Here is a 19,460-nt window from a genome sequence, read left to right as displayed (position 1 = left end):
AGTTCATGACTTAAAACTGGGAGAAAGAAAATGGACTCATTAAATTCGTTCGTCTTGATAAAAAGTGTATTCCCTTTAAGGCAACATCTAAAACCGATTACCCTTATACTTTCCGTTATCTTTGATCATCACTTTATTATTTTCACACAGAATTCATTTTTTAAAGCACGCTCAATCTGAGATAAGATTTATCTGCTTTTATTGTGAAGGAATATCAAGTGTCCCGCGTCGCGTGCTTGTGACGACATCATTTGACGTGTGCTCGCACTTTCGAAACATTTGATTTGTACAATTTCTAACTATTGTTACAATTTCAAATGTATATGCTGTTTCAGAGCTCTATACTTTGGTATGCTTTATTTGCTTTGGTGATTACTTTCATGAATACGTAATGATATATATATATATATATATTTGTTTGTCACGAAACAGCCACCTCGCTCAGAATGGACTGATGATAGAGCACCTCTTCACGTGAGTCCAAACCATTATATTTACAGGTGGTAAAAACACTGGCATGCACGCAGCATGGAGAGAAAACAAGATATATAGACCTACTAATGATCTTTACAGAAGGGTTTCTTGTTTTATCTTTTGCAGACAGGCTGTTGTTGAATCTTAAATTGTCATGTCCTCTGTCAGTCACAGAGATCTGCTCTAGCCTCAGTTACATTAGAAGGACAAACTTCAGATTCAGGACAAAATGTCTGCGTTTAAAAGACTGCTTAACATTGTAAAGCACAAAAGACCATGGCATCATGGACGGAAGGGTTTGACAACATGGGCCCCTGTTGGAGCTGCTTTCAATACCAAAACACAGAAGAAGTTCAACCCCTTGGAGAAAAACGGGGTTTGTATACATCACCCTAATATTACAATGGATAAAATGTTTAGTCATTATTAATTTAATCCATTTATTGTGTGTGTGTGTGTGTGTGTGTGTGTGTGTGTGTGTTTCAGGGTTTGTTTGGAGTACCAGAGCTGAGCTGTCCTGCTGGCTTTCAGGTGGCGACTCAAACAGCTCTCATCAACACAGACCGCCTGCTGGAGAGAGTCTGTTCCCTTAGTCCTGGTGTGAAGACTGTCCAGGCTTTTGACCAGCTATCAGATGGTTTGTGTAAAGTGGCTGATCTGGTGGGTTGAAATGCACTTAATAATATATGTTATTCATATATATATCATTGTTATGATTCTAAAAGCAATGCAGATATTTATGCAGTAGATACAACTTAATCACATGCTATCTTACAAAATGATTTTTAAGTGTTCTATTGATGATACGTGAAACTAAATATGCCTTTAACACCGCCTTACACAGAAGACATTGACTTAAGTTCGGAGGAAACAGGAGTTCATAAATAATGTATCAAATTTTCATTCTGGTGGTTTAAAAAAAAAAAAGATTAAAAAAAAAACAAGGCTGCAAATAGGAAATGGTTGGATGTCTGTGTTTTGACATTATATTTCTCTACATTTACATCCTCACTCCTCCATTTACTGTTTCTTAAACTTTGCTGGTACCTTCTGTACGTAATGTGCTTTGCTTGCTCTTCGTGTTCAGTGTAGTAAGTAAACTGTCATCTTTCATTTTACAACAGGCAGACTTTGTAAAAGTGGCCCACCCCGATCCAGCTTTTCGAGAGGCTGCTGAGAAGGCCTGCATGGAGATTGGCACAGTTGTGGAGAAGTAGGAAGCACATTCACAAAAGTCTTTTCAACCACACAGTACAAAAAAAAAAACACACCCGTGTAAATTGAGCAAAAACAAAACATGTTGCATTCATCTCCTTACATCATGATAACACTTGTCATGAAAATGCATTTTGTATGCTTTTGTTAAGAAGGACTTAAGCATAATTTGTTGTTTGTTACTTGCATGTTTCAGGCTGAACACAAATGTAGAGCTATGCAAGAGCCTAAAAACATTGCTGTATAACCCGGACATGGTGTCTCAGCTGGACGCTGATACCAGGTAATTTCAGTATCATCTTATTTAGGAGGGGACCCTTAAGTAGATATTTAGAGTGTTTGGAATATGATTCATTTGGTTTATTTTTTCCGTTCTAGACGAGTTGCAGAGTTGTTCATGTTCGACTTTGAAATAAGTGGAATTCATCTGGATGACAAAGTGGTGAGATAGTCGTCATGAGATACATAAATGTGAACAGAAGTTTTATTGAAAGTATAATGACTCCAGTATCTGGAATGTCATACGTTCTTATACACCTCTTACCAGTGCAGTGTATTGTAATTGTTGTGTTGTTCTCTCTGCAGAGGAAAGAAGCAGTTTCTCTTCACGTCAAGCTGTTGGATCTCAGCAATGAGTTTCTTGTTGGCTCTCACCTTCCAAACAAAATAGCAAGGTCTGCGATTCCTGAGAATTTACACCTGCACTTTGCAAGTGAAGGAAGCTTTGTCCAAGTTGGGGGATTACATGCAGATTCCCCTGATGACTTGGTATGTACTTTATTAAGTAAATGAAGCATTTCTCCCTTCCTAAACATTTTGCAAAATATATAACTTGACTTTAAGGATTTTGAAAATGATTGTATCATATTCAGTACTGATTAGAAATGTAAATTGAATTGAGCTTGTATAGAGCTTTTCTAGTCTCCTGACTACTCAAAGAGCTTTTACACTGCATGTCACACCTACACATTCACACACTGATGGCATTGGTTGCTATGTATTGCACATGTGGCTGCAGAAGCTGGGGATCGAACCCCAAAAAATGTTTGGTTGAGAGGCGACAGACTCCACCAACCGAGCCGCAGTCGCCCTAAAAGTTGACTTCTCTTTTAAAACATTTTTTTTAAATTCTTAGAGCATTTGTGTTATTGAAATTTTAGTTTGAGCCTCATGTCTGCACCTTGAAAGCGGGCAGCACTTTAGTTCTAAATATACACAGTCTTTAAAATGCATACTTTAAAATGTATTATTTCAATATAAATGCAAATTTTCTATTTTTTTATAATACAATTAAAGTGACAGTCACTATTCATTCACAAGAGCATTTCTGTCATACGAATAATACCAATGTTACTATGAATGTGCTCTCATAAGAAGAGATAAGTATAATATGACAGAACATGTTAGCAATGTTAGAGTTCAGTCTAAGTCATATAAAAAAAAACATTTTATACATGTTTATCAAAGCACAAAAATCTTTCAATACAGGTAAGGGTTAAGTAATAACAATTCTCCAATATAGTATTTTCCCAGTTACAACATTGTTGATATGTTGCCCTTCAAATGTAATGTTTTATCTTGTATTTTGCTCTGTCCTCACTTCCCATCATAGGTACGAGAAATTGCATACCGGATTTTTCTCTATCCAAATGCAGATCTAATGGAGTGTCTGGAAGAGCTGCTGAAATGTAGACACAAGCTGGCCAAACTTCTGGGCTATGAGACATATGGGCACAGAGCTCTAAAAGGAACGATGGCCAAAACGCCAGGTAAATGGTAGCACGTCAGCATGGCTAGCTGTTTAAGTTTATACTTTTCATGAAGTAGAAGCAGTTTTAAAAGTCAGTGCGTCTTTCTTTTAGACTTTTAATACATGCTTTAAAAAGTATCTCAAAGCTTCTCACTCTGGGACTTTTGTCAAACACATACACTCAGAAAGTTGACATGTTTCACCTGAATGAAATTGTCCTTTTACAGAGACGGTGATGAGCTTTCTTAAGTTGTTGACAGAGAAGCTGTCAGACAGGTAAAGAAAGAAAGAAAACAATCCAATACTTTGTTTGGTAATTAAGAGTGTAACTGATTTTTTGTTGTAAATTGTCTTTAAAGACTAAATTGGTGTTTTTAACAGCTTGAGGCCGGGGTACCCTACGTATCTTTTGAAATAAGTGACACACAAATGTATTTACTCTCATGGGGAAATATGATATGCTTAGTTCTTATCACATCATATTTTCTACAACTGATTTACAAACAGGAGACTTGTGACTCCCTGTGTTTTCTGCATGTGTGGGATTCATTCAAATTCCAAAGTTGTGCAAATATGACAGACCTTAGACCCAAAATCCTCCTCAGGCATATTTGAGCATGGCGGCCTGTCAAGGTTGTTTGCCAGCTTACAGCCTTATGCATGCTCGATAGGCTCTTGACCCTGAGTAGAATGAGGTGTAAAATCTTGAAGTCCTTTCATAAAATAACAGTTTTTATGTTTTACTTCTAATCTCACAGAACAGCCAAAGACTTTCAGATGATGAGGGACATGAAGAAGAAACTCAACCCTCGTAATTCTGTGAGTGATTTTTTTTTTTTTCCTTGTCCTCAAATTTTTATTCAAATGTATTTTTGTTGCCTGTATCATGACACCTGCAAATATTACTATAGACTGTATAATTAATGGACGTAGTCATCGTGATGTAACCCGTTGGTTTGTCGACTGCCATTTTGACCAATCACATTCTGCCATGCACAGACTTGCTAACTTGAGGTGCATTCCTTCCAAAAGTAAGGGGGGTTTAGGGCTGTCCCACTGTCAAATTGACATGTGCATGTGGACCCTTACTGAATTACTGAATCCCCAGTTTTCATACTTACCCAGAGTTCAAAGTAGGGACATGTGAAATATGGTTGTTCATTTCTTTATGTACCACACTATAAACATGTCCAATGGCTCTGTTTTTGAGCCATCCTGAAGAAACCACTTCAAAAACTGCAGCTTTAGCTTTGGTTTGATTTCCCAGTCCCTGATGTTGGCGCTAGAGTATTTTGAGTAATCTCCTCAATCAGTATTAAGCAATAAATGCTAGAAAGTTGTATTTGTTTGAAGTTTAAGGTGAAATTTATAAATTTATAGGAGCTCATGCCATGGGACCATCCGTTCCTGAGTGGTGTCTTGCGTGCAGAAAGGTGAGCAGTTACTATCTTAAAGACTATATTTTTCAGCCAAGGATTGTTTGAGAAAATCACATTGATTTGTATGTTTGGGTAAGGTTTAGATATGTGTAGATAATATGATTTCATATTCCAGAAAGTTGTAAGTTGCTTTGAGAACCTGAAAAACCTTAGGTTGCAACTTCTTTGATCTTATTTGAAACTTTTGAGTAGAATTTGAATGCTTTTGATCCTGATCCTAGCTGAAGAGGGGATTCATGGAGGCTCTCAGGAAATGGAAAAAAAAAAAGATAAAATATTTTTTAGTAGGCTGAACAATTCAAACACAATAATGTAGTTCATACTTAAGACATTTTTAAATGTTCTTCACACAAATTCCAAATCATGATATTACCGTAACAGAGGCGTTGTAGATTAAGTAGAGGACCTTTAACATTGTGTGAAATATCAAAATGTATTTCCATATAAAGAAGCGTTAATCCAGATGTGTTCATTTTTGAATAGTCTGTAGCCAGATGAGGTGGATCCAGTCAATGAAAACCAGAACAGTAAGATAGGCTTTTTGAAGATGGATAGCAAGGATTTCCAAAACCAGAGCATTCTGATCCAGATTATTCTTTTTAAACTAGTGGGCCCTTGAGTCACATAATGAGCTGTGCAGCCTGTCGTTTTTACTTCTTTCTGTTTCAGAACTATATTATTATCTTCCCTCTCTGACACTCCTTCAACAGTGGACATTTCTAATCTTCTATTTGTGGTTTCTGGCTCTGCAAGCTGGCATGAGATCCCCAAAGAAACCAAAGATTCAATCTTATTTCTATAAAAAGCCACCCCTCAGAGATGCTACTGTTTAATGCTAAATTGTACACAACCATATGGGCCCACAATCTGTTAATCCCTCATGAAAAAACACTAGTTATTTATTAATATTTTATACTTAACATTTATGTGACCTAAAATATTCCTGTTAATATACCCTGATCTGACCAAAAAGCTAGACACTGTTACTTGGCAGCTTTCAGCACAAATAACCGGGTAGGTAGTCATTAATCAGTTTTTTTTATAGCATCCAATGCTAATAAAATGATGACGATGACCAAGATGAAAGCAAAAACAAGATTTTTTTTATAATCAGTCACTCTCACTCAACCTCTTTATGTCTGCATTATCCATTAGTAACCAATTTAAATGGGAAATATTAAGTCAGTATATGGGGATTTTAGTCATATTGCTCACCAGCTCTCAACAAAGCATTTACTAACATATTGTGCCAAATAAAAAACACTTCTTAGTGGTTATCTTGAGTCACTTGATGTTTTAATTTTAATCAAGATGGAGACTCGATAACCTGCTCTCAAGGACTTATCAGTTCAAATGGATTCCCTTTTAATTCCTTTGTTCTTGTCTATGTTTTGCACATGTCAGGTACAACATAGAACCTAGCCTGTACAGTCCCTATTTCTCTTTGGGCGCCTGTATGGAGGGTTTGAACAACCTGTTCTCTCAGCTGTACGGTGTGTCCTTCATGTCCGAGCAACCCACTGCTGGAGAGGTTTGGAGTGATGATGTCCACAAACTGGTAAATGATTAAAATGAAATACCCAGGTTTGTGTTCTTGGCCTTTAAAAAAAAAAAAAAAAAAAAAAAAAAAAAAGGATGAATGATTTTCTGATTGCTTTATGTCGTAGTCTGTTTTCAGAGGTATGTTTCCCACCATGTTATCGCTGTAGTTTATATTTTAAAGCAAAAAGTTTTTAAAAATGAGTGTGTGTTTTATTGTATGTTTATGTCTGTGTGTCCTTCACAGGCTGTTGTGCATGACACAGAAGGATTATTAGGTTACATCTACTGTGACTTTTTCCACCGGCCAGATAAACCTCATCAGGTGAACATACCCACTCTCATCTTCCAAGTTTTTACACCTTCATGTTAGCTTTTTTTCTGAATATTTATTATTATTTAGTGATGCAGAACAATATAGGCAGATGAGAGACATGACAGGAGCATTACTACAAGGGAGATGAGACAATATGTGAATATGTGATTGCTCCACTAAAATTGTGGATCCCCATATTTTATTCAGAAAGATTGTTTTCTTTGTATCATCTCTTTCTATCTGAAAAACACTTTTAATGATTCTTGTCTGCGCATATCGTTAACTCGCGTAACCGCACGTGAAGTCACCTGACCCCACTTAATTCTTCAGAAATACACAAAGGCAACAGCACTAGTAACTAAACCAAATGTAATTTGGATAATTTCCATACTATGACCTGCTGCATTCACACTTCAGGTCAATCCGATTTTGTGTGTGTTTGACAACTGTTGTTATAATTAGAGTAATGATGGGCACTGCTATAATACAATAACAAGTCATAGACATAGAGGAGTAGTGTGTGTGTTCCTTTGTGCTAAATTTGATTCCTGCATCAGTAAATACAATTACAGCCTGACCGATTGATCGGCCGGTATTAGCATATGAAGTGGCTACCAGTATTGGCGAAGTTTATCACAGCTACAATAGTTCTCTTTTACCAGCAGAGTATGCTATACGGATTACAAAAAGTATTATCACTCTCAATGTGTCAAACAGTGACGCTTGTACATGTGCAGTTACTTGCCAGTTGAGTGACTGCGTTATACTTCCACAAATGTTTGAACTGAATAACTGAATCTAAGGGGTCAACGCAATAAATGTGTTTTTCTACATCCATCTATCTCTACAGTATGAACATAGATCTTAGAAAGACATTGGCCGATATATCGGAATCATTTTTCTTTCTCCCCAATATCATTATGTGCATCGGCCCCAAAATCTCATACCGGTCGGGAACTAATAACATTAGCTGACTGCTCAGAAGTTAGGGCTTGATATAATGGTGCTCTAAAGGTTTATTCTTCCAATATTAACTTACCCACTCATTTCTGTTACCACCACCTCCTCTTTCTGCCAGGACTGTCACTTTACCATCCGTGGTGGCCGCTGGTGCGAGGATATGGGTCAGTACCAGCTTCCAGTTGTGGTTCTGATGCTGAGTCTTCCCCATCCAACAAAGAGGGCCCCCACCCTTCTCACCCCTGGCATGATGGAGAACCTCTTCCATGAAATGGGACACGCCATGCACTCCATGCTGGGACGCACTCGCTACCAGCACGTCACAGGTAAGCTTAACTCAGATTGACATCAATAAACAACCAGAAGGTGCCACTTAATAGAGTCTGGATTGTATCATTCAGAAGGTGCTATTTAGACTTTTTATGAGGGACAAACTGGTTACAAGCAATCTACCAATGTTTTGTGAAGTGATGTATGTTGAAATGTAATATGCTCTGTATCTTTAAAAGATGAAGATGCATGTTTTTCATTACAGTGGGGCAAATTTATTGAGCTTACATCCGAAAGCTGTCATTCCCATTTTCTTTTTCACTTTCAAAATAAAAAAATGATGGATAATCTTCTTCAGTATTATGAGATCCCCAAAGTATTTTTACAACCACAATGATGTCCATTTACTCAACATGAGGCTCTTTCTTTATTGAACACTGTTAACATCGGTTTAGATGTGCCATACTAGAAACTTATTGCTACATTTTTTCCATCTCTCTTTTTTATATCAGATGTTATGCTAGAGGATTAAATTAAAAGTTTAAAACGTCATTGCATTTTTAAAATGACATCCTGTTTTCCCTGATCCTTTGCCTTGATGGCATAGGACAGCTGAAGAGAGACAGGTGTTGAAGAGAGAAATTAGGGGCACTAAATGATCAGGAGTTGATCTAACAACCAGCACATAGAGGACTTTTCTTCATATATATATATATATATATATATATATATATATATCCTCCTCAATTGTAGAGCTGAAACAATTTCTAAAATCAATTGAGTAACTTGATTTATAAAATACGCCACTCCCTCTCCTCCCAACATTTGTGTTTCTGTGTCTCTTCATCTCTCCTATCTAATGAAGGCAAAAATGGCCCAAAAAAATACATCTTTAAAAATAACTTTGTGGATGGTGTTGACTAATATGTCCATTTTCCAGCTAGCATCAAGTTAGAGCAACCTAAATATAATTCCCACACATACAGTAGACGATACCTGGGTGAGCCGCCCAAGTATATTTATTTCCGCTGAAGTATTTTTCGGACCTGTTTTTATTTATTTGTTGTTGTTTTTTTTCATAAAATTGCTGCGGCCACGAGACAGAGGGTAAGAGAGAGAGAGAGAGAGAGAGAGAGTGCAGGTGCGCGCAAGGACCTCACTGAGCGTATGAAATTTTAAACTGTGACTGAGCCCTCTGCGCAACATAAAAACAAAATCCCTCTCGGCTCCTGCATAGAGATAAGACGCAGCAAAACCAAGAGACCAGAATCACATCAGCTTCAGAGAGAGAGGGAGAGAGAAGGTCAACTGTCTATACATCCTTCTTGTAAACGCACTGATTGAGATGCCTTGCTTCTATCAAAACTGTAGCTTCTCTGGCTTTGTTTTAATAATGTTAATGTACAGCTACTGGCTGCTCCAATAAATAACGGAATATCAAGTGGAATAATTCTGGCTGATCTAGTATACTGTACATCCGGGTATACCTCCCATACACACAATTGCATACTATGATTTTGGATCATGCTACATACTGAAGCTGATGTTGCATTGAGTATGAATAGTATGAAAGTATTGGTGTAAGCCTTTTATTTACACTGAAGGGAGGGAGAGAGAGAGCGAGAGAGAGATAGAGAGAGCGGTTCATTGTTGATTAGCGTGCCAACAGAAACAGTTTGTGCTTTCAATACAATATACGGGCGATCAGAGTAGGCTGGAACTTTCAGCACTGTCTTGATTGTGATTGTTAGGATTTGTCACTCCCAATAGAAAAAGTTTAACAGCAATGAAATCAGACATGACTCACTCAGCAGACGCATTCACTGCAGAGATCAATGAAGAAAGATAGTAATCCTTGACAAGTTGTCTGACTTTTACCTGATTAAAGTTGAGTCCCTGTCCTGCACTTGGTGCCCCTCTGTCCCATAAACAGAGCCCTTTGCCCTCCTGCTTCTGGAAAAAGTAACATGAAGTTTTTTTACAGCAGTAAAAGCAAAAATACAGCAACAATTGAGATAAGCATGAATAAAAACAATAATAATTATTTAAAAATGTAAAGAAGCTTGAAAACAAGTTGTTTTAAAAAAAAAGAGAAATAAGTTAGCTGTTCTTACTTTTTCTTTTATATAATATTGGTTGAATAAAGCAAGCGATGGTTTCATGGTCAGGTTACTCCATTAATCGCCAGAGTAACTGATAGATAATAAAGAAATATCTCGTTTACTGCAGCCCTATGCTATTGACCGAGCTAAACCAACACCCCAAGAATGACAAACATTTGAGTATCATGAGGTTGTTTTTTGACAGGTGAATTAGCAATTATAGCATGGCTGATGTTTTCCTTTAGGGGAATTTGAAATCCTAATGTTATTGTTGCACTTTTCTCATGAGAATAATTACCAGCATGAATAAGGAGGGAGCATAATGTCTGCACTGAATAAGAATGAGCTCTGCTTACCTTCTTTTACATTATTTATTTTTTATTTGGATGTCAAACTTTTACATTTCTCCTTTAGGAACCAGATGTGCGACTGACTTTGCTGAAGTCCCATCCATCCTCATGGAGTACTTTGCTACTGACTATAGAGTCATCAGTCAGTTTGCACGGCATTATGAAACTGGACAGGTACAAATAAACCCTAGGAATTGAATCCATTGTGATGTCTTTGCTCTTAAAAACATTGATAAGAAATTATAGGTATTCCATTACAATATCAATACATGATTGTAAAATATAACTATTTGCTGTCTATTGTATGATGACAGCAGTTATAATTCATTACTAAACAAATTGTAAAAAAAAAAAACACAATTTAAGAGAATTTGGCTGATTGGATGAGATGATAACAATGTTAAACTGACATGTTTATTTTATTTGTGTGTGCCTTTTCCTAGCCTCTGCCTCAGAGTATGGTGGCTCGCTTGTGTGAGTCAAAGAAGGTTTGTGGGGCCGCAGACACCCAGCTGCAGGTACTGTGACCAACCTTACATCCATCACTTACAATAGTGTCTTAAAGTGTACTTCCCCTTTTTAGGATAATAACAACTGCAGAGGTTTATCATTTTAGGATTTAACTTTTGGTATTAGACTGTTAAAATTTAACAGCATCTGATGATTGAAGTGACTGCACAACCTTTTATTAACCGGGAAGCCAATACTGAGTTTGTCTGCTGTTGAAAGTTAAATAATGCAGCAGATGTTATTTAATAACAATTTACAATTCTTTAGATGTGTAATGGATTAATTCAGTAGAAAATGTGTTAATATTATTTTTGTCTGGGCAGATTTTCTATGCTGTCTTGGACCAGATCTACCACAGCACACCACAGAACCGCTCAACCACGGACCTACTGAAGGAGATGCAGCAGAAATTCTACGGCTTGCCTTATACGCCAAATACAGTAAATCTCTTACTTTCTGTGTAGATACATCTCTTTCACTAATCTACCTTTATAGTATCTCATAATACTGTATTTGTAGATAGGAAAATATTTAAGGTTGAGCATAATAAGTTTAACGCTTGACTCACCTCAGCTGATTACAGCACAGAAAAAACAAATTCTCAAATGAGTCCTTTAGCTTCTCCTTTCATTTTCTCCTCACCCTTAAGCCAAGATAGTCATTTCAAATAAATGGCAAAAAGCAAGACATTCTGCTACCTGAGTTGACATTTATTTTATATGTGACTATTGTCTTGAATACTTTTGGAGAAAGTGGTTGCTTCTCTTTTTAATTAACAATTCAATGAAACTTAACTCATACATTTAGTCTTAAAAAAATGTTTGTTGTAGAAGATTGTTTTAATTTAAGGTTGCCCATGCTCTTTTTGGTGATAATGCTGTATTTTTTATTTTATGAAGGCATGGCAACTGAGATTTAGCCACCTTATTGGCTATGGGGCCAAGTACTACTCATACCTTATGTCCCGAGCTGTCGCCTCAATGGTGTGGAATCAGTGCTTCATTCAGGATCCTTTAAACAGGTAAGAGTCAGTTATTTGTATTAATTTAAGTACATTTTGATTTTTTGATTTTGTTTTGCAATTTAAAAATTTACTGCCAAGAAACCAAATAAATTAGATTAGATAATTCCCAGACGGTTTATTCCTCTTAATTTTTCTTTGGTGACTTTGACAAACTAAGGTTTTCACAGGGATAATGCATGCTAGCTTAACAGGGCAACAAGAGTGATTGTTGTCAGATGGGGCCCTCTTAAGGCCCTGACACACCAAGGAGAGTTGGTGAGCGGTCACCCCCCTTGTTTTTGCTTCGTGTCCAGCTCCGTCGCTACCCGTTGGCCCCGGTTGGCCTTTTTTTGGCCGATTCCACATGTTGAATCGGAGTGGTTGGGGATAGGAATCTCTCAGATTGGCTGTTCAACTAAGCGAAACAGGAGAGCCAGTGCACAAGAAGAAATACGGAAGCGCCTCTTAGATTCTTGTACCACTAATAAAAGACCAAGGGCTGACAACGCCTGCCTTGCCTGTTGACAAGCAGCGCCTCTGTGTGTCACTGAGACCTCCACTATGATGCGGTGTACAGCAGGGTTCAGTCATGGGTCCCTTGTTTCTCTCCCTTTATCTGCTTGCCCTAGGACAAATTATAAACAATTTTATTAGGACATCAACTATAAGCATATGACTTACAAGTTCTCTTCAGAATTAAACCTAGTAAGGCCTCAAGGTTGTCTAAGCTCCTTGACTGCATAAATATAATAAAGCACTTGATGACTGACAAGTATCTACAGCTTAATGCTGATAAAATAGAGGTTTTAGTTGTTGCAAAGGATAAGTTTGGGCCTTCAATCCTACAGAAAATTTGGTCCCTCTCCCATGCTTCCAACGCAAGTCTGCGCAAAATAGGAGTTATATTCTATCAAAGCATCTTTTTAATGCAACGAGTACTTTACTGTTTATTGTATCTGAAAACTGTGTTTTAAATTTGATACACTCTTATGTGGGCTTCATTTTACAGTCTTGCCTTGTCTTTATTGTTGCTGTTGTTATTTCTGTTTTTGTTGTTATATCTATTGTGGATATTGCATTATATATGTTTTTCTGTATGTTTTGTCCTTGTAAAGTAACTTACGTCTGTGAAAAGTGCTATATACATTAACTTACTTGCGTGAATCAAGAATTTAAGGATATCTATTCCCTTTTACCTGACCGCAGTTTAGGAGGCTTGGAGTGGCAGCTATGGTGAGGGAGGGGTTGGCGGAGTATGTTGAGCTTGCAGGGGAGAATATTTTCTGAATCCAAGTATCTAACGGCTCTCCCTTTTCTCTTTCCCTTGCTCTCTTTCTGTTAGAGACATGGGTGAACGTTACCGTCGGGAGATGCTTGCCCATGGAGGAGCCAAGGAGCCAATGCTGATGGTGGAAGGTAGGGTACCATGAATCGCACTTCTCTAGACTTCTGACTTCTCAAAGCCCTTTTTTACACTACATGTCACATTCACCCTTTCTCATACTGATGGCAGAGGCCACTACTTTAAGTGCCAAATCATTTAACAGTACTTCTTAATTCACACGCCACTGGCATAGCTGTTTATGCAATTTGTTGATCAGTGTATAGCCCAAGGACACTTCCAGATGTGACTGTAGCAGCTGGGGATCAAAATTCCAGTTGAAAGACGGCCAACTTTACTAGTGAGAAACAGCTTAGCAACAGGCCTAGAGGCAAACTAAGTAGAAATATCAGGTGACTCTCCCTAAGGATCAGGTCCTACCTTCTCCATGGGATTGTCATTTTGACTGCTGCAACCAGCCCTGCACCCAGCCTCTGAAATTAAAGTCACCAACAGATCAGTGCATTGTCATTATATCTACGTATCATCTAACTGTTATCAATCAGAAATGTTTGTTTTTGTTATTTGTTATTTCCCTTTTTAAGTCCTCTTTTGTGTCCATTATGAATCTCTTTCAGTTCTGTTCATCAGACATCTGATCAGACAAGAATGCATTGATTACTTTAATAAACATGTGGACTGGATAGTTGAAGTAATGGAGTATTAGGGCCATGTTAAAGAACAGAAAATATACAATTTTGAGATCAAAGTCGTACATTTACGACGAACTTCCAAACTCCATTCGATCTGCAGAGTCCATCTGCACCTTTTAAGAAAAAGCTAAAGACCCAGCTCCTTCATTAATACCTACTAACTTAATGATGATGGTCTCCATATTATTGATAATGATGATGATGGTTGTGACGATTGTTTTTGTTTGATAACAATGATTTATAAGATGGTTTCTATACTGATTAGAGCTCTCAAGAACTGCCCTCAATGTTGTGCTTTGCCTCTGTGCAATGCCTGTCAGCACCTGTGTGTCCAATCGGACATACTGACATTGTTTCCTTTTTTCTAGATCCTTGCTTGTGTTGTACTTACTCTCTGATGTACGTCGCTTTGGATAAAGGCATCTGCTAAGTGAATTGTAGAATTTACGAGATTAAAGACGTCAATTTACAAGAATAGAGATGTAAATTTAAGATATTAAAATGAATCCCATTAAATAAGCTATGGTTAGTGTGTCAGAAGAGTAGCTATCCGCCTTCGTGAAAATGATGATAATGTAAACAATTTCCTCCAAGTCAATGTGGTTCTTTCTCTGTAAAAGCACCAGTTTCTTGCAGTATCTTTTCAGGGTTCTGATACTCATGACAATGTGATGCTGATGTGCCAAAAGGATCTGTAGGTTCATATCTACAATCGTAAAGCACCAACACAACTAATCAGATATTTTGTGACCTTAGCAAACTGTTTTTTAAGCAGTTAACAAAACAACAAGCTGCAACCTCCGGCTGGCTGAAGGAACACCGGAAGTCACATACACACAACCGACAAAAAAGCTGTTTTCACAGCATAAATTAACATGTTTACAGCCTGGTACAAAAAACAATTAGGTCTGATTAGTTATTGTCATCACTGGCTCACACTGTACAAGGCTTCCTCCATTAATATTTACAGTCTATGGCTAAGACACAAAAAAAAAACCAAGAGAGTGAAAATCACATCTGCAGCAAGCAGCTGCACAAAAAAAAAGAAACCAAAGTTTTTTGTTTTACCTTCAAAGTATTTGAATCACAGATCTAGCAGTCAGACATGCAACATGTATGGAGGGATACAGAGTGAGGGAGATCAATCACTTACTAGTGCGTTGGTCGGGCGGAGAGTTTACATAGAAGGCGCGCCTAGCATATAGAAATCCCACACGTCCCTCGTGTTGCCCAAACCCGCCCTACTCTGTTTCTGATTAGGTAGTAACTTTGCTTTGGTTAAGAGTGAGAGCTTTGTTACTCACATACCATTGGTAGTATCATTTTGTTGACTCAGACTTAATAAGCCACATCCACCAAAAATTCCCAGCATGTTATGCTAGGTGCACCATCTAGGTACTTTTTCTGCCAATATGATTGGCATTTAAGACCAATGAACTAAGTGATCGATCTCCCTCACTTCTATTTCCATGCAGCATACTGTATCAGCACTCAGTGTACAGGCAGGCAGGTGCCAGTGTGTCTGTCATTGACATTTTCGACCCTTCTTTCAATAACAAACAAATAAAGAACCCAGAAAAGAAAAAATAAGATCACGTCTTCACTGCATAACAGAAATTAATTAAATTCTGGATAATGTTTAAAAATGTTCATGATGAATGTTTTGCCATTCGTACAAGTTCATAAACAAACCAAAATGAAGTCATACTAAATTATATATCAGCTATACATAGACCTTTGTATAAAAAAATGGTATTGTGCAGAAACACTACAACTCTCCAGTCCACATGTTTATTTAGTAGTCAAATGAATGCATTCTTTATTGTCTAAACATGTGTCTAGTGAACACTTAAGATTTGAAAAAGAACAAGAACACTAGATCATAACTATAAAGTTGTGCAGAAAAGACAAGAATTGGTGCATAAAAACAAATCAGAATGCAGGAAAAAAAATGTATTCAAAATTTTCTGCTGAAGACCCCCAGAACCCCATTACCTGATGCTTTCAACAAATAAACAGCAAAAATGACTTTTTAATGGGTTTTTACCAATATACCAAGTCAAACATTGCCTATGTATTCACTATTTTGTTCAGGTGAGGGTGGGAGCTTAGAACCACTGTGTTATAGAGAAGTGAATCTGTGCAGTGTTCCACCAGATACTTGTGTTTGCATGTCAGATCTGCTCCAGTACGGCTTAGTAAATGATTATAAAAATAAACAATTAAATTGTGTTTTAATGTCAAAACAAACAAAAACATACCAATCTGCATGTTAATTGAAACTTAAAAGTTGGATTTAATATCCCTTTCCCTCATTCCCCACTCTCTCTCTCCCTGATTTACAACTCTATCCACTGTCCTGTCTCTAAAATGAAGGCACAAAAGCCCAAAAATAGATTTTAATTTTTTTTTAAATTACATTGGCTTTAAACACATTTTTAAAGATCTGTATCTTAAAATAAAAGTCTTACAATTATTGATACTAGAGATAATCACAATGCTGAGGATTTTGAATTAAAACAGAATAATCAAGAATAGCATGCTTTTTTCTTTATTGCCAATCTCTGTTTTGAATGCACTTTATTGAATTTAGCTTAACGATTTTTCCTCAATAGACACATTTAACCTTCAAGCTGTTGCTTTGTGTTTTTCATTGACAGGAATGCTGCAGAGGCAGCCCACCATTGAGGACTTTGTGGATGCGCTGGTGTCTGAGCTCAACCCAAACTTTGAGACATTCATCATGGACTCTGAAAGTTAAAATATGCAATTTCCAGCACTGAAATGGACTTGAACCTGTCCGAGGCAAAGAAAACAGTAACTGTGCACAATTTGATACTGATTTTGCCTTCAGTAATAAGTTATATTAACAGAATAAAAGCCTCGCTACCAAATCCTGAAAACAAATCGGATTGTTTCCTAGTCTGTGGAAATCGACTTGATTTAAAAGAAAAATACCTCTAACAGTAATTGATTGACTAAAAAACACTCTTGATGACCTGTTAAAAGCCAATGTGATCGCACAGGAAACTGAACCTACTCCGTGGGTAAATAGCCTTGTTTTCACAGCAAATCAAATAAAAGGACTAGATGAAACTACAGGTTTGCTTGGACCCTGCTGATTTAAGTGAAGCAATTACTGAGGCATCACTACTCCATCCCAGCAACAAAGGAAGTGTTGTGTACACTAGCTTGCAAGAAAATATTCACAGTACTGGATGAAAAGGATGAATATTGGGAAGCAAAGCGTGACCTGTGAACGCATCTCAGGGACAACAAACTGGTTTTGGCGGACAACTGACAGGAATGGCAGCATTTTGATTTGCATCCATTACTTAAGTTCAGTGTCCAAAGTAACCAGGACATAGATAGAATAGGAGACAGCTCCACAGAAGACTTTTAATCAATGTGTTTGAAATTAAAAAAATAAATGTAGACTTTTCTTTGTTGAAGTCAAACCACCACATTTTTATTGTCATGAATGAGTTAATAAACTTCAAAAACATCAACTATAAAGGTTTTGATTCCAGAATAGACCTCTGACTGTTTTTGTTTTTTGTTTTTAATACTTTTATTCCTCTGGGGAAAAAAAGCAGTCTTGCAGCTTCACTCTTTTAAACAGAGATTTTCAGCACTGCAGGGGATAAAGGCCCTGCTCCCACAAGGTTCCTGGACCTTTAGAAAGTACTACCCCCCCCCCCCCAGGGTCTTTTTTAGAGGTAGATCTTTTACCCCAGAACTAGATTCTGCTGGTTCCTGTGGTTGAAATGCACATAGATCCTCAAAAAGTCCCTAGTTCCGTGGGGGAAGTTCCTGCAGTCGAAAAGGGGCTATACATGAGCCCCTTTTCGACCAGAGGAACTATCCCGTACTCATGACAGGCAACAGTCTCGGCAGCTTGGCAGCCAACTTTACAGCCAACTCCCTGTCAACCAGACCTCATTTCTCAAAGTTGTGTGAACATGTTATAGAGTCCTGCTTTGCACAATATACAGTGGGGCATCAGAGAAACGCTGCTCCGGTGGTGTTTATCGGTAAGCGATGTGTTTTGAAAGTAAATCCACTTCTCTGTCTCCATCCCGAATCTGTGAAAGTCCATCTGTAGAGACCTAAGCAAGGATTTGGTGAGAGCAGCCCTGATATGTCTGAAGCCAAGCCCGGCACCTCGCTACCGTCCTCCTCACACGTTAGCAGCGTGTTTCCACAGTTGCATTTGTTTCAGGAGTTTGCATTTGCTCTTGAATGTGCAGCGTTTATGAATATGTTACTGAGCTTTCGGCCTTTACCAGCCACCGTAGAAGTTTCTTTTGACAACAAAATACAATATTAAACCATTTAATTAATAGCAGACACAGACCAGCCAAAGTGAATCAAGACACAGCTTTAGGATCATTTGAAAGGTAAAAATAAATGTTTTAATTTGTTCGTACCTTTCAAATGATTCCTAACAAATTAGAACATTTAACTGTTCACCAGTTAGGCTAATACATTCCTTTTTCCTTTTACAAAGCAGACAAACAATAAAAACAACAACAACACAATCACAATAACACCTCTCTTTGATTGTTTTAGGTATCCTGGTCCCATTAGTTGTTTATGTGCTATTATTTTAGTTATACCCATTTGCTGTTTTAGGCTCCGTTTAAAGGAAGAATGTGCGACTTTTTGATCCAGTAGATGTCGCCCTTGAGCCCCAGCATTACACCAAAACAAACTGCTGTTTGGGGACACCTCCTCTATTCTGAAGCCTTCTGCTCCTCCAGCTGCACACCTCCAACCCCTCTCCACTCACGTTCGCCCAAAGGAGTTAACAATTAGAACTCACCATAAAAGCACCATTAAGCACAAGCGGCGGATAAAATTGTCCTGTGCTTGAACTGCAACTTCCTGTGGCCTGCACTGTTGTGTTAGCAGGCTATAGCAAACTTTGGTTAACTCGTAACATCACATTGCACATAAATTGACAAGGAATGACCGGGATCTGAACACACTTATGTGACATCCAAATAACCAGTGAGTAGGCTATGTTATAGACCTTGAGTACAACAGTTTTATACATGATGTAAACACGACTCAGACAACAGTAGAGTTGGTCGAACTCGCGCTTCTCACTCATTGTGGACAGCATGAGAAAGAAAGACATTTACTTGATTTATGTGTAAAATGTTGCACAATCTTCCTTTAAGTTTAAAGCAGTTTACTTTATCTCTGTATATTTAAGTGGATAAAGGGTTTTAAATATTTAAATTTAGTGGGTTAATTAATTAACTATTTTAGGTCTTTTATTTTGGAACCAGGACTTTTGTTTTGAAACCTAACCCTAGATCCTCAAATCACAAAGTGTTCAACAACCATTCAAGACGAAAAGATATATACTTTAAATAAAATAAAATAAAGTCCTTATGCTTGTATAAAAATAAAAATAAATCAAAGTCAATTGTCCTACCACTGCGTAGATATGATAAATAAAATCTTTCCTTTACCTATTTGTGCCCCCA

The 19,460-nt window shown here is 37.5% G+C and overlaps 1 protein-coding gene across 1 annotated transcript; it reads left to right on the top strand.

The window, feature by feature from the left end:
• Positions 1 to 304: 304 nt before the first annotated feature.
• On the top strand, positions 305 to 17,498 carry LOC109990668 (mitochondrial intermediate peptidase). The gene is made up of 19 exons (XM_020642846.2): positions 305 to 850; positions 961 to 1,134; positions 1,599 to 1,687; positions 1,886 to 1,972; positions 2,068 to 2,131; positions 2,275 to 2,457; positions 3,302 to 3,458; positions 3,667 to 3,715; positions 4,198 to 4,258; positions 4,820 to 4,872; positions 6,283 to 6,436; positions 6,665 to 6,742; positions 7,812 to 8,019; positions 10,480 to 10,589; positions 10,859 to 10,933; positions 11,249 to 11,365; positions 11,825 to 11,946; positions 13,271 to 13,344; positions 16,623 to 17,498. Exons 1-19 carry the CDS (start codon positions 704 to 706, stop codon positions 16,721 to 16,723), a joined length of 2,103 nt encoding a protein of 700 aa, XP_020498502.2. The 5' UTR covers positions 305 to 703; the 3' UTR covers positions 16,724 to 17,498.
• Positions 17,499 to 19,460: the final 1,962 nt, after the last annotated feature.

Source organism: Labrus bergylta, chromosome 11 (genome assembly GCF_963930695.1).
Source record: "Labrus bergylta chromosome 11, fLabBer1.1, whole genome shotgun sequence".
Classification (NCBI taxonomy): domain Eukaryota; kingdom Metazoa; phylum Chordata; class Actinopteri; order Labriformes; family Labridae; genus Labrus; species Labrus bergylta.
The sequence above is the reverse complement of the archived record's forward strand: the minus strand, read 5'-3'. Positions and strand labels throughout refer to the sequence as shown.

What these genes read in the sequence shown, in the direction of transcription:
- LOC109990668 (XM_020642846.2), top strand. Translation starts at nt 704, where the DNA reads ATGTCTGCGTTTAAAAGACTGCTTAACATTGTAAAGCACAAAAGACCA. An exon ending in AACGATGGCCAAAACGCCAG is followed by an intron (nt 3,459 to 3,666) that starts GTAAATGGTAGC and finishes GTCCTTTTACAG; the next exon opens with AGACGGTGATGAGCTTTCTT. An exon ending in ATTCAGGATCCTTTAAACAG is followed by an intron (nt 11,947 to 13,270) that starts GTAAGAGTCAGT and finishes TCTTTCTGTTAG; the next exon opens with AGACATGGGTGAACGTTACC.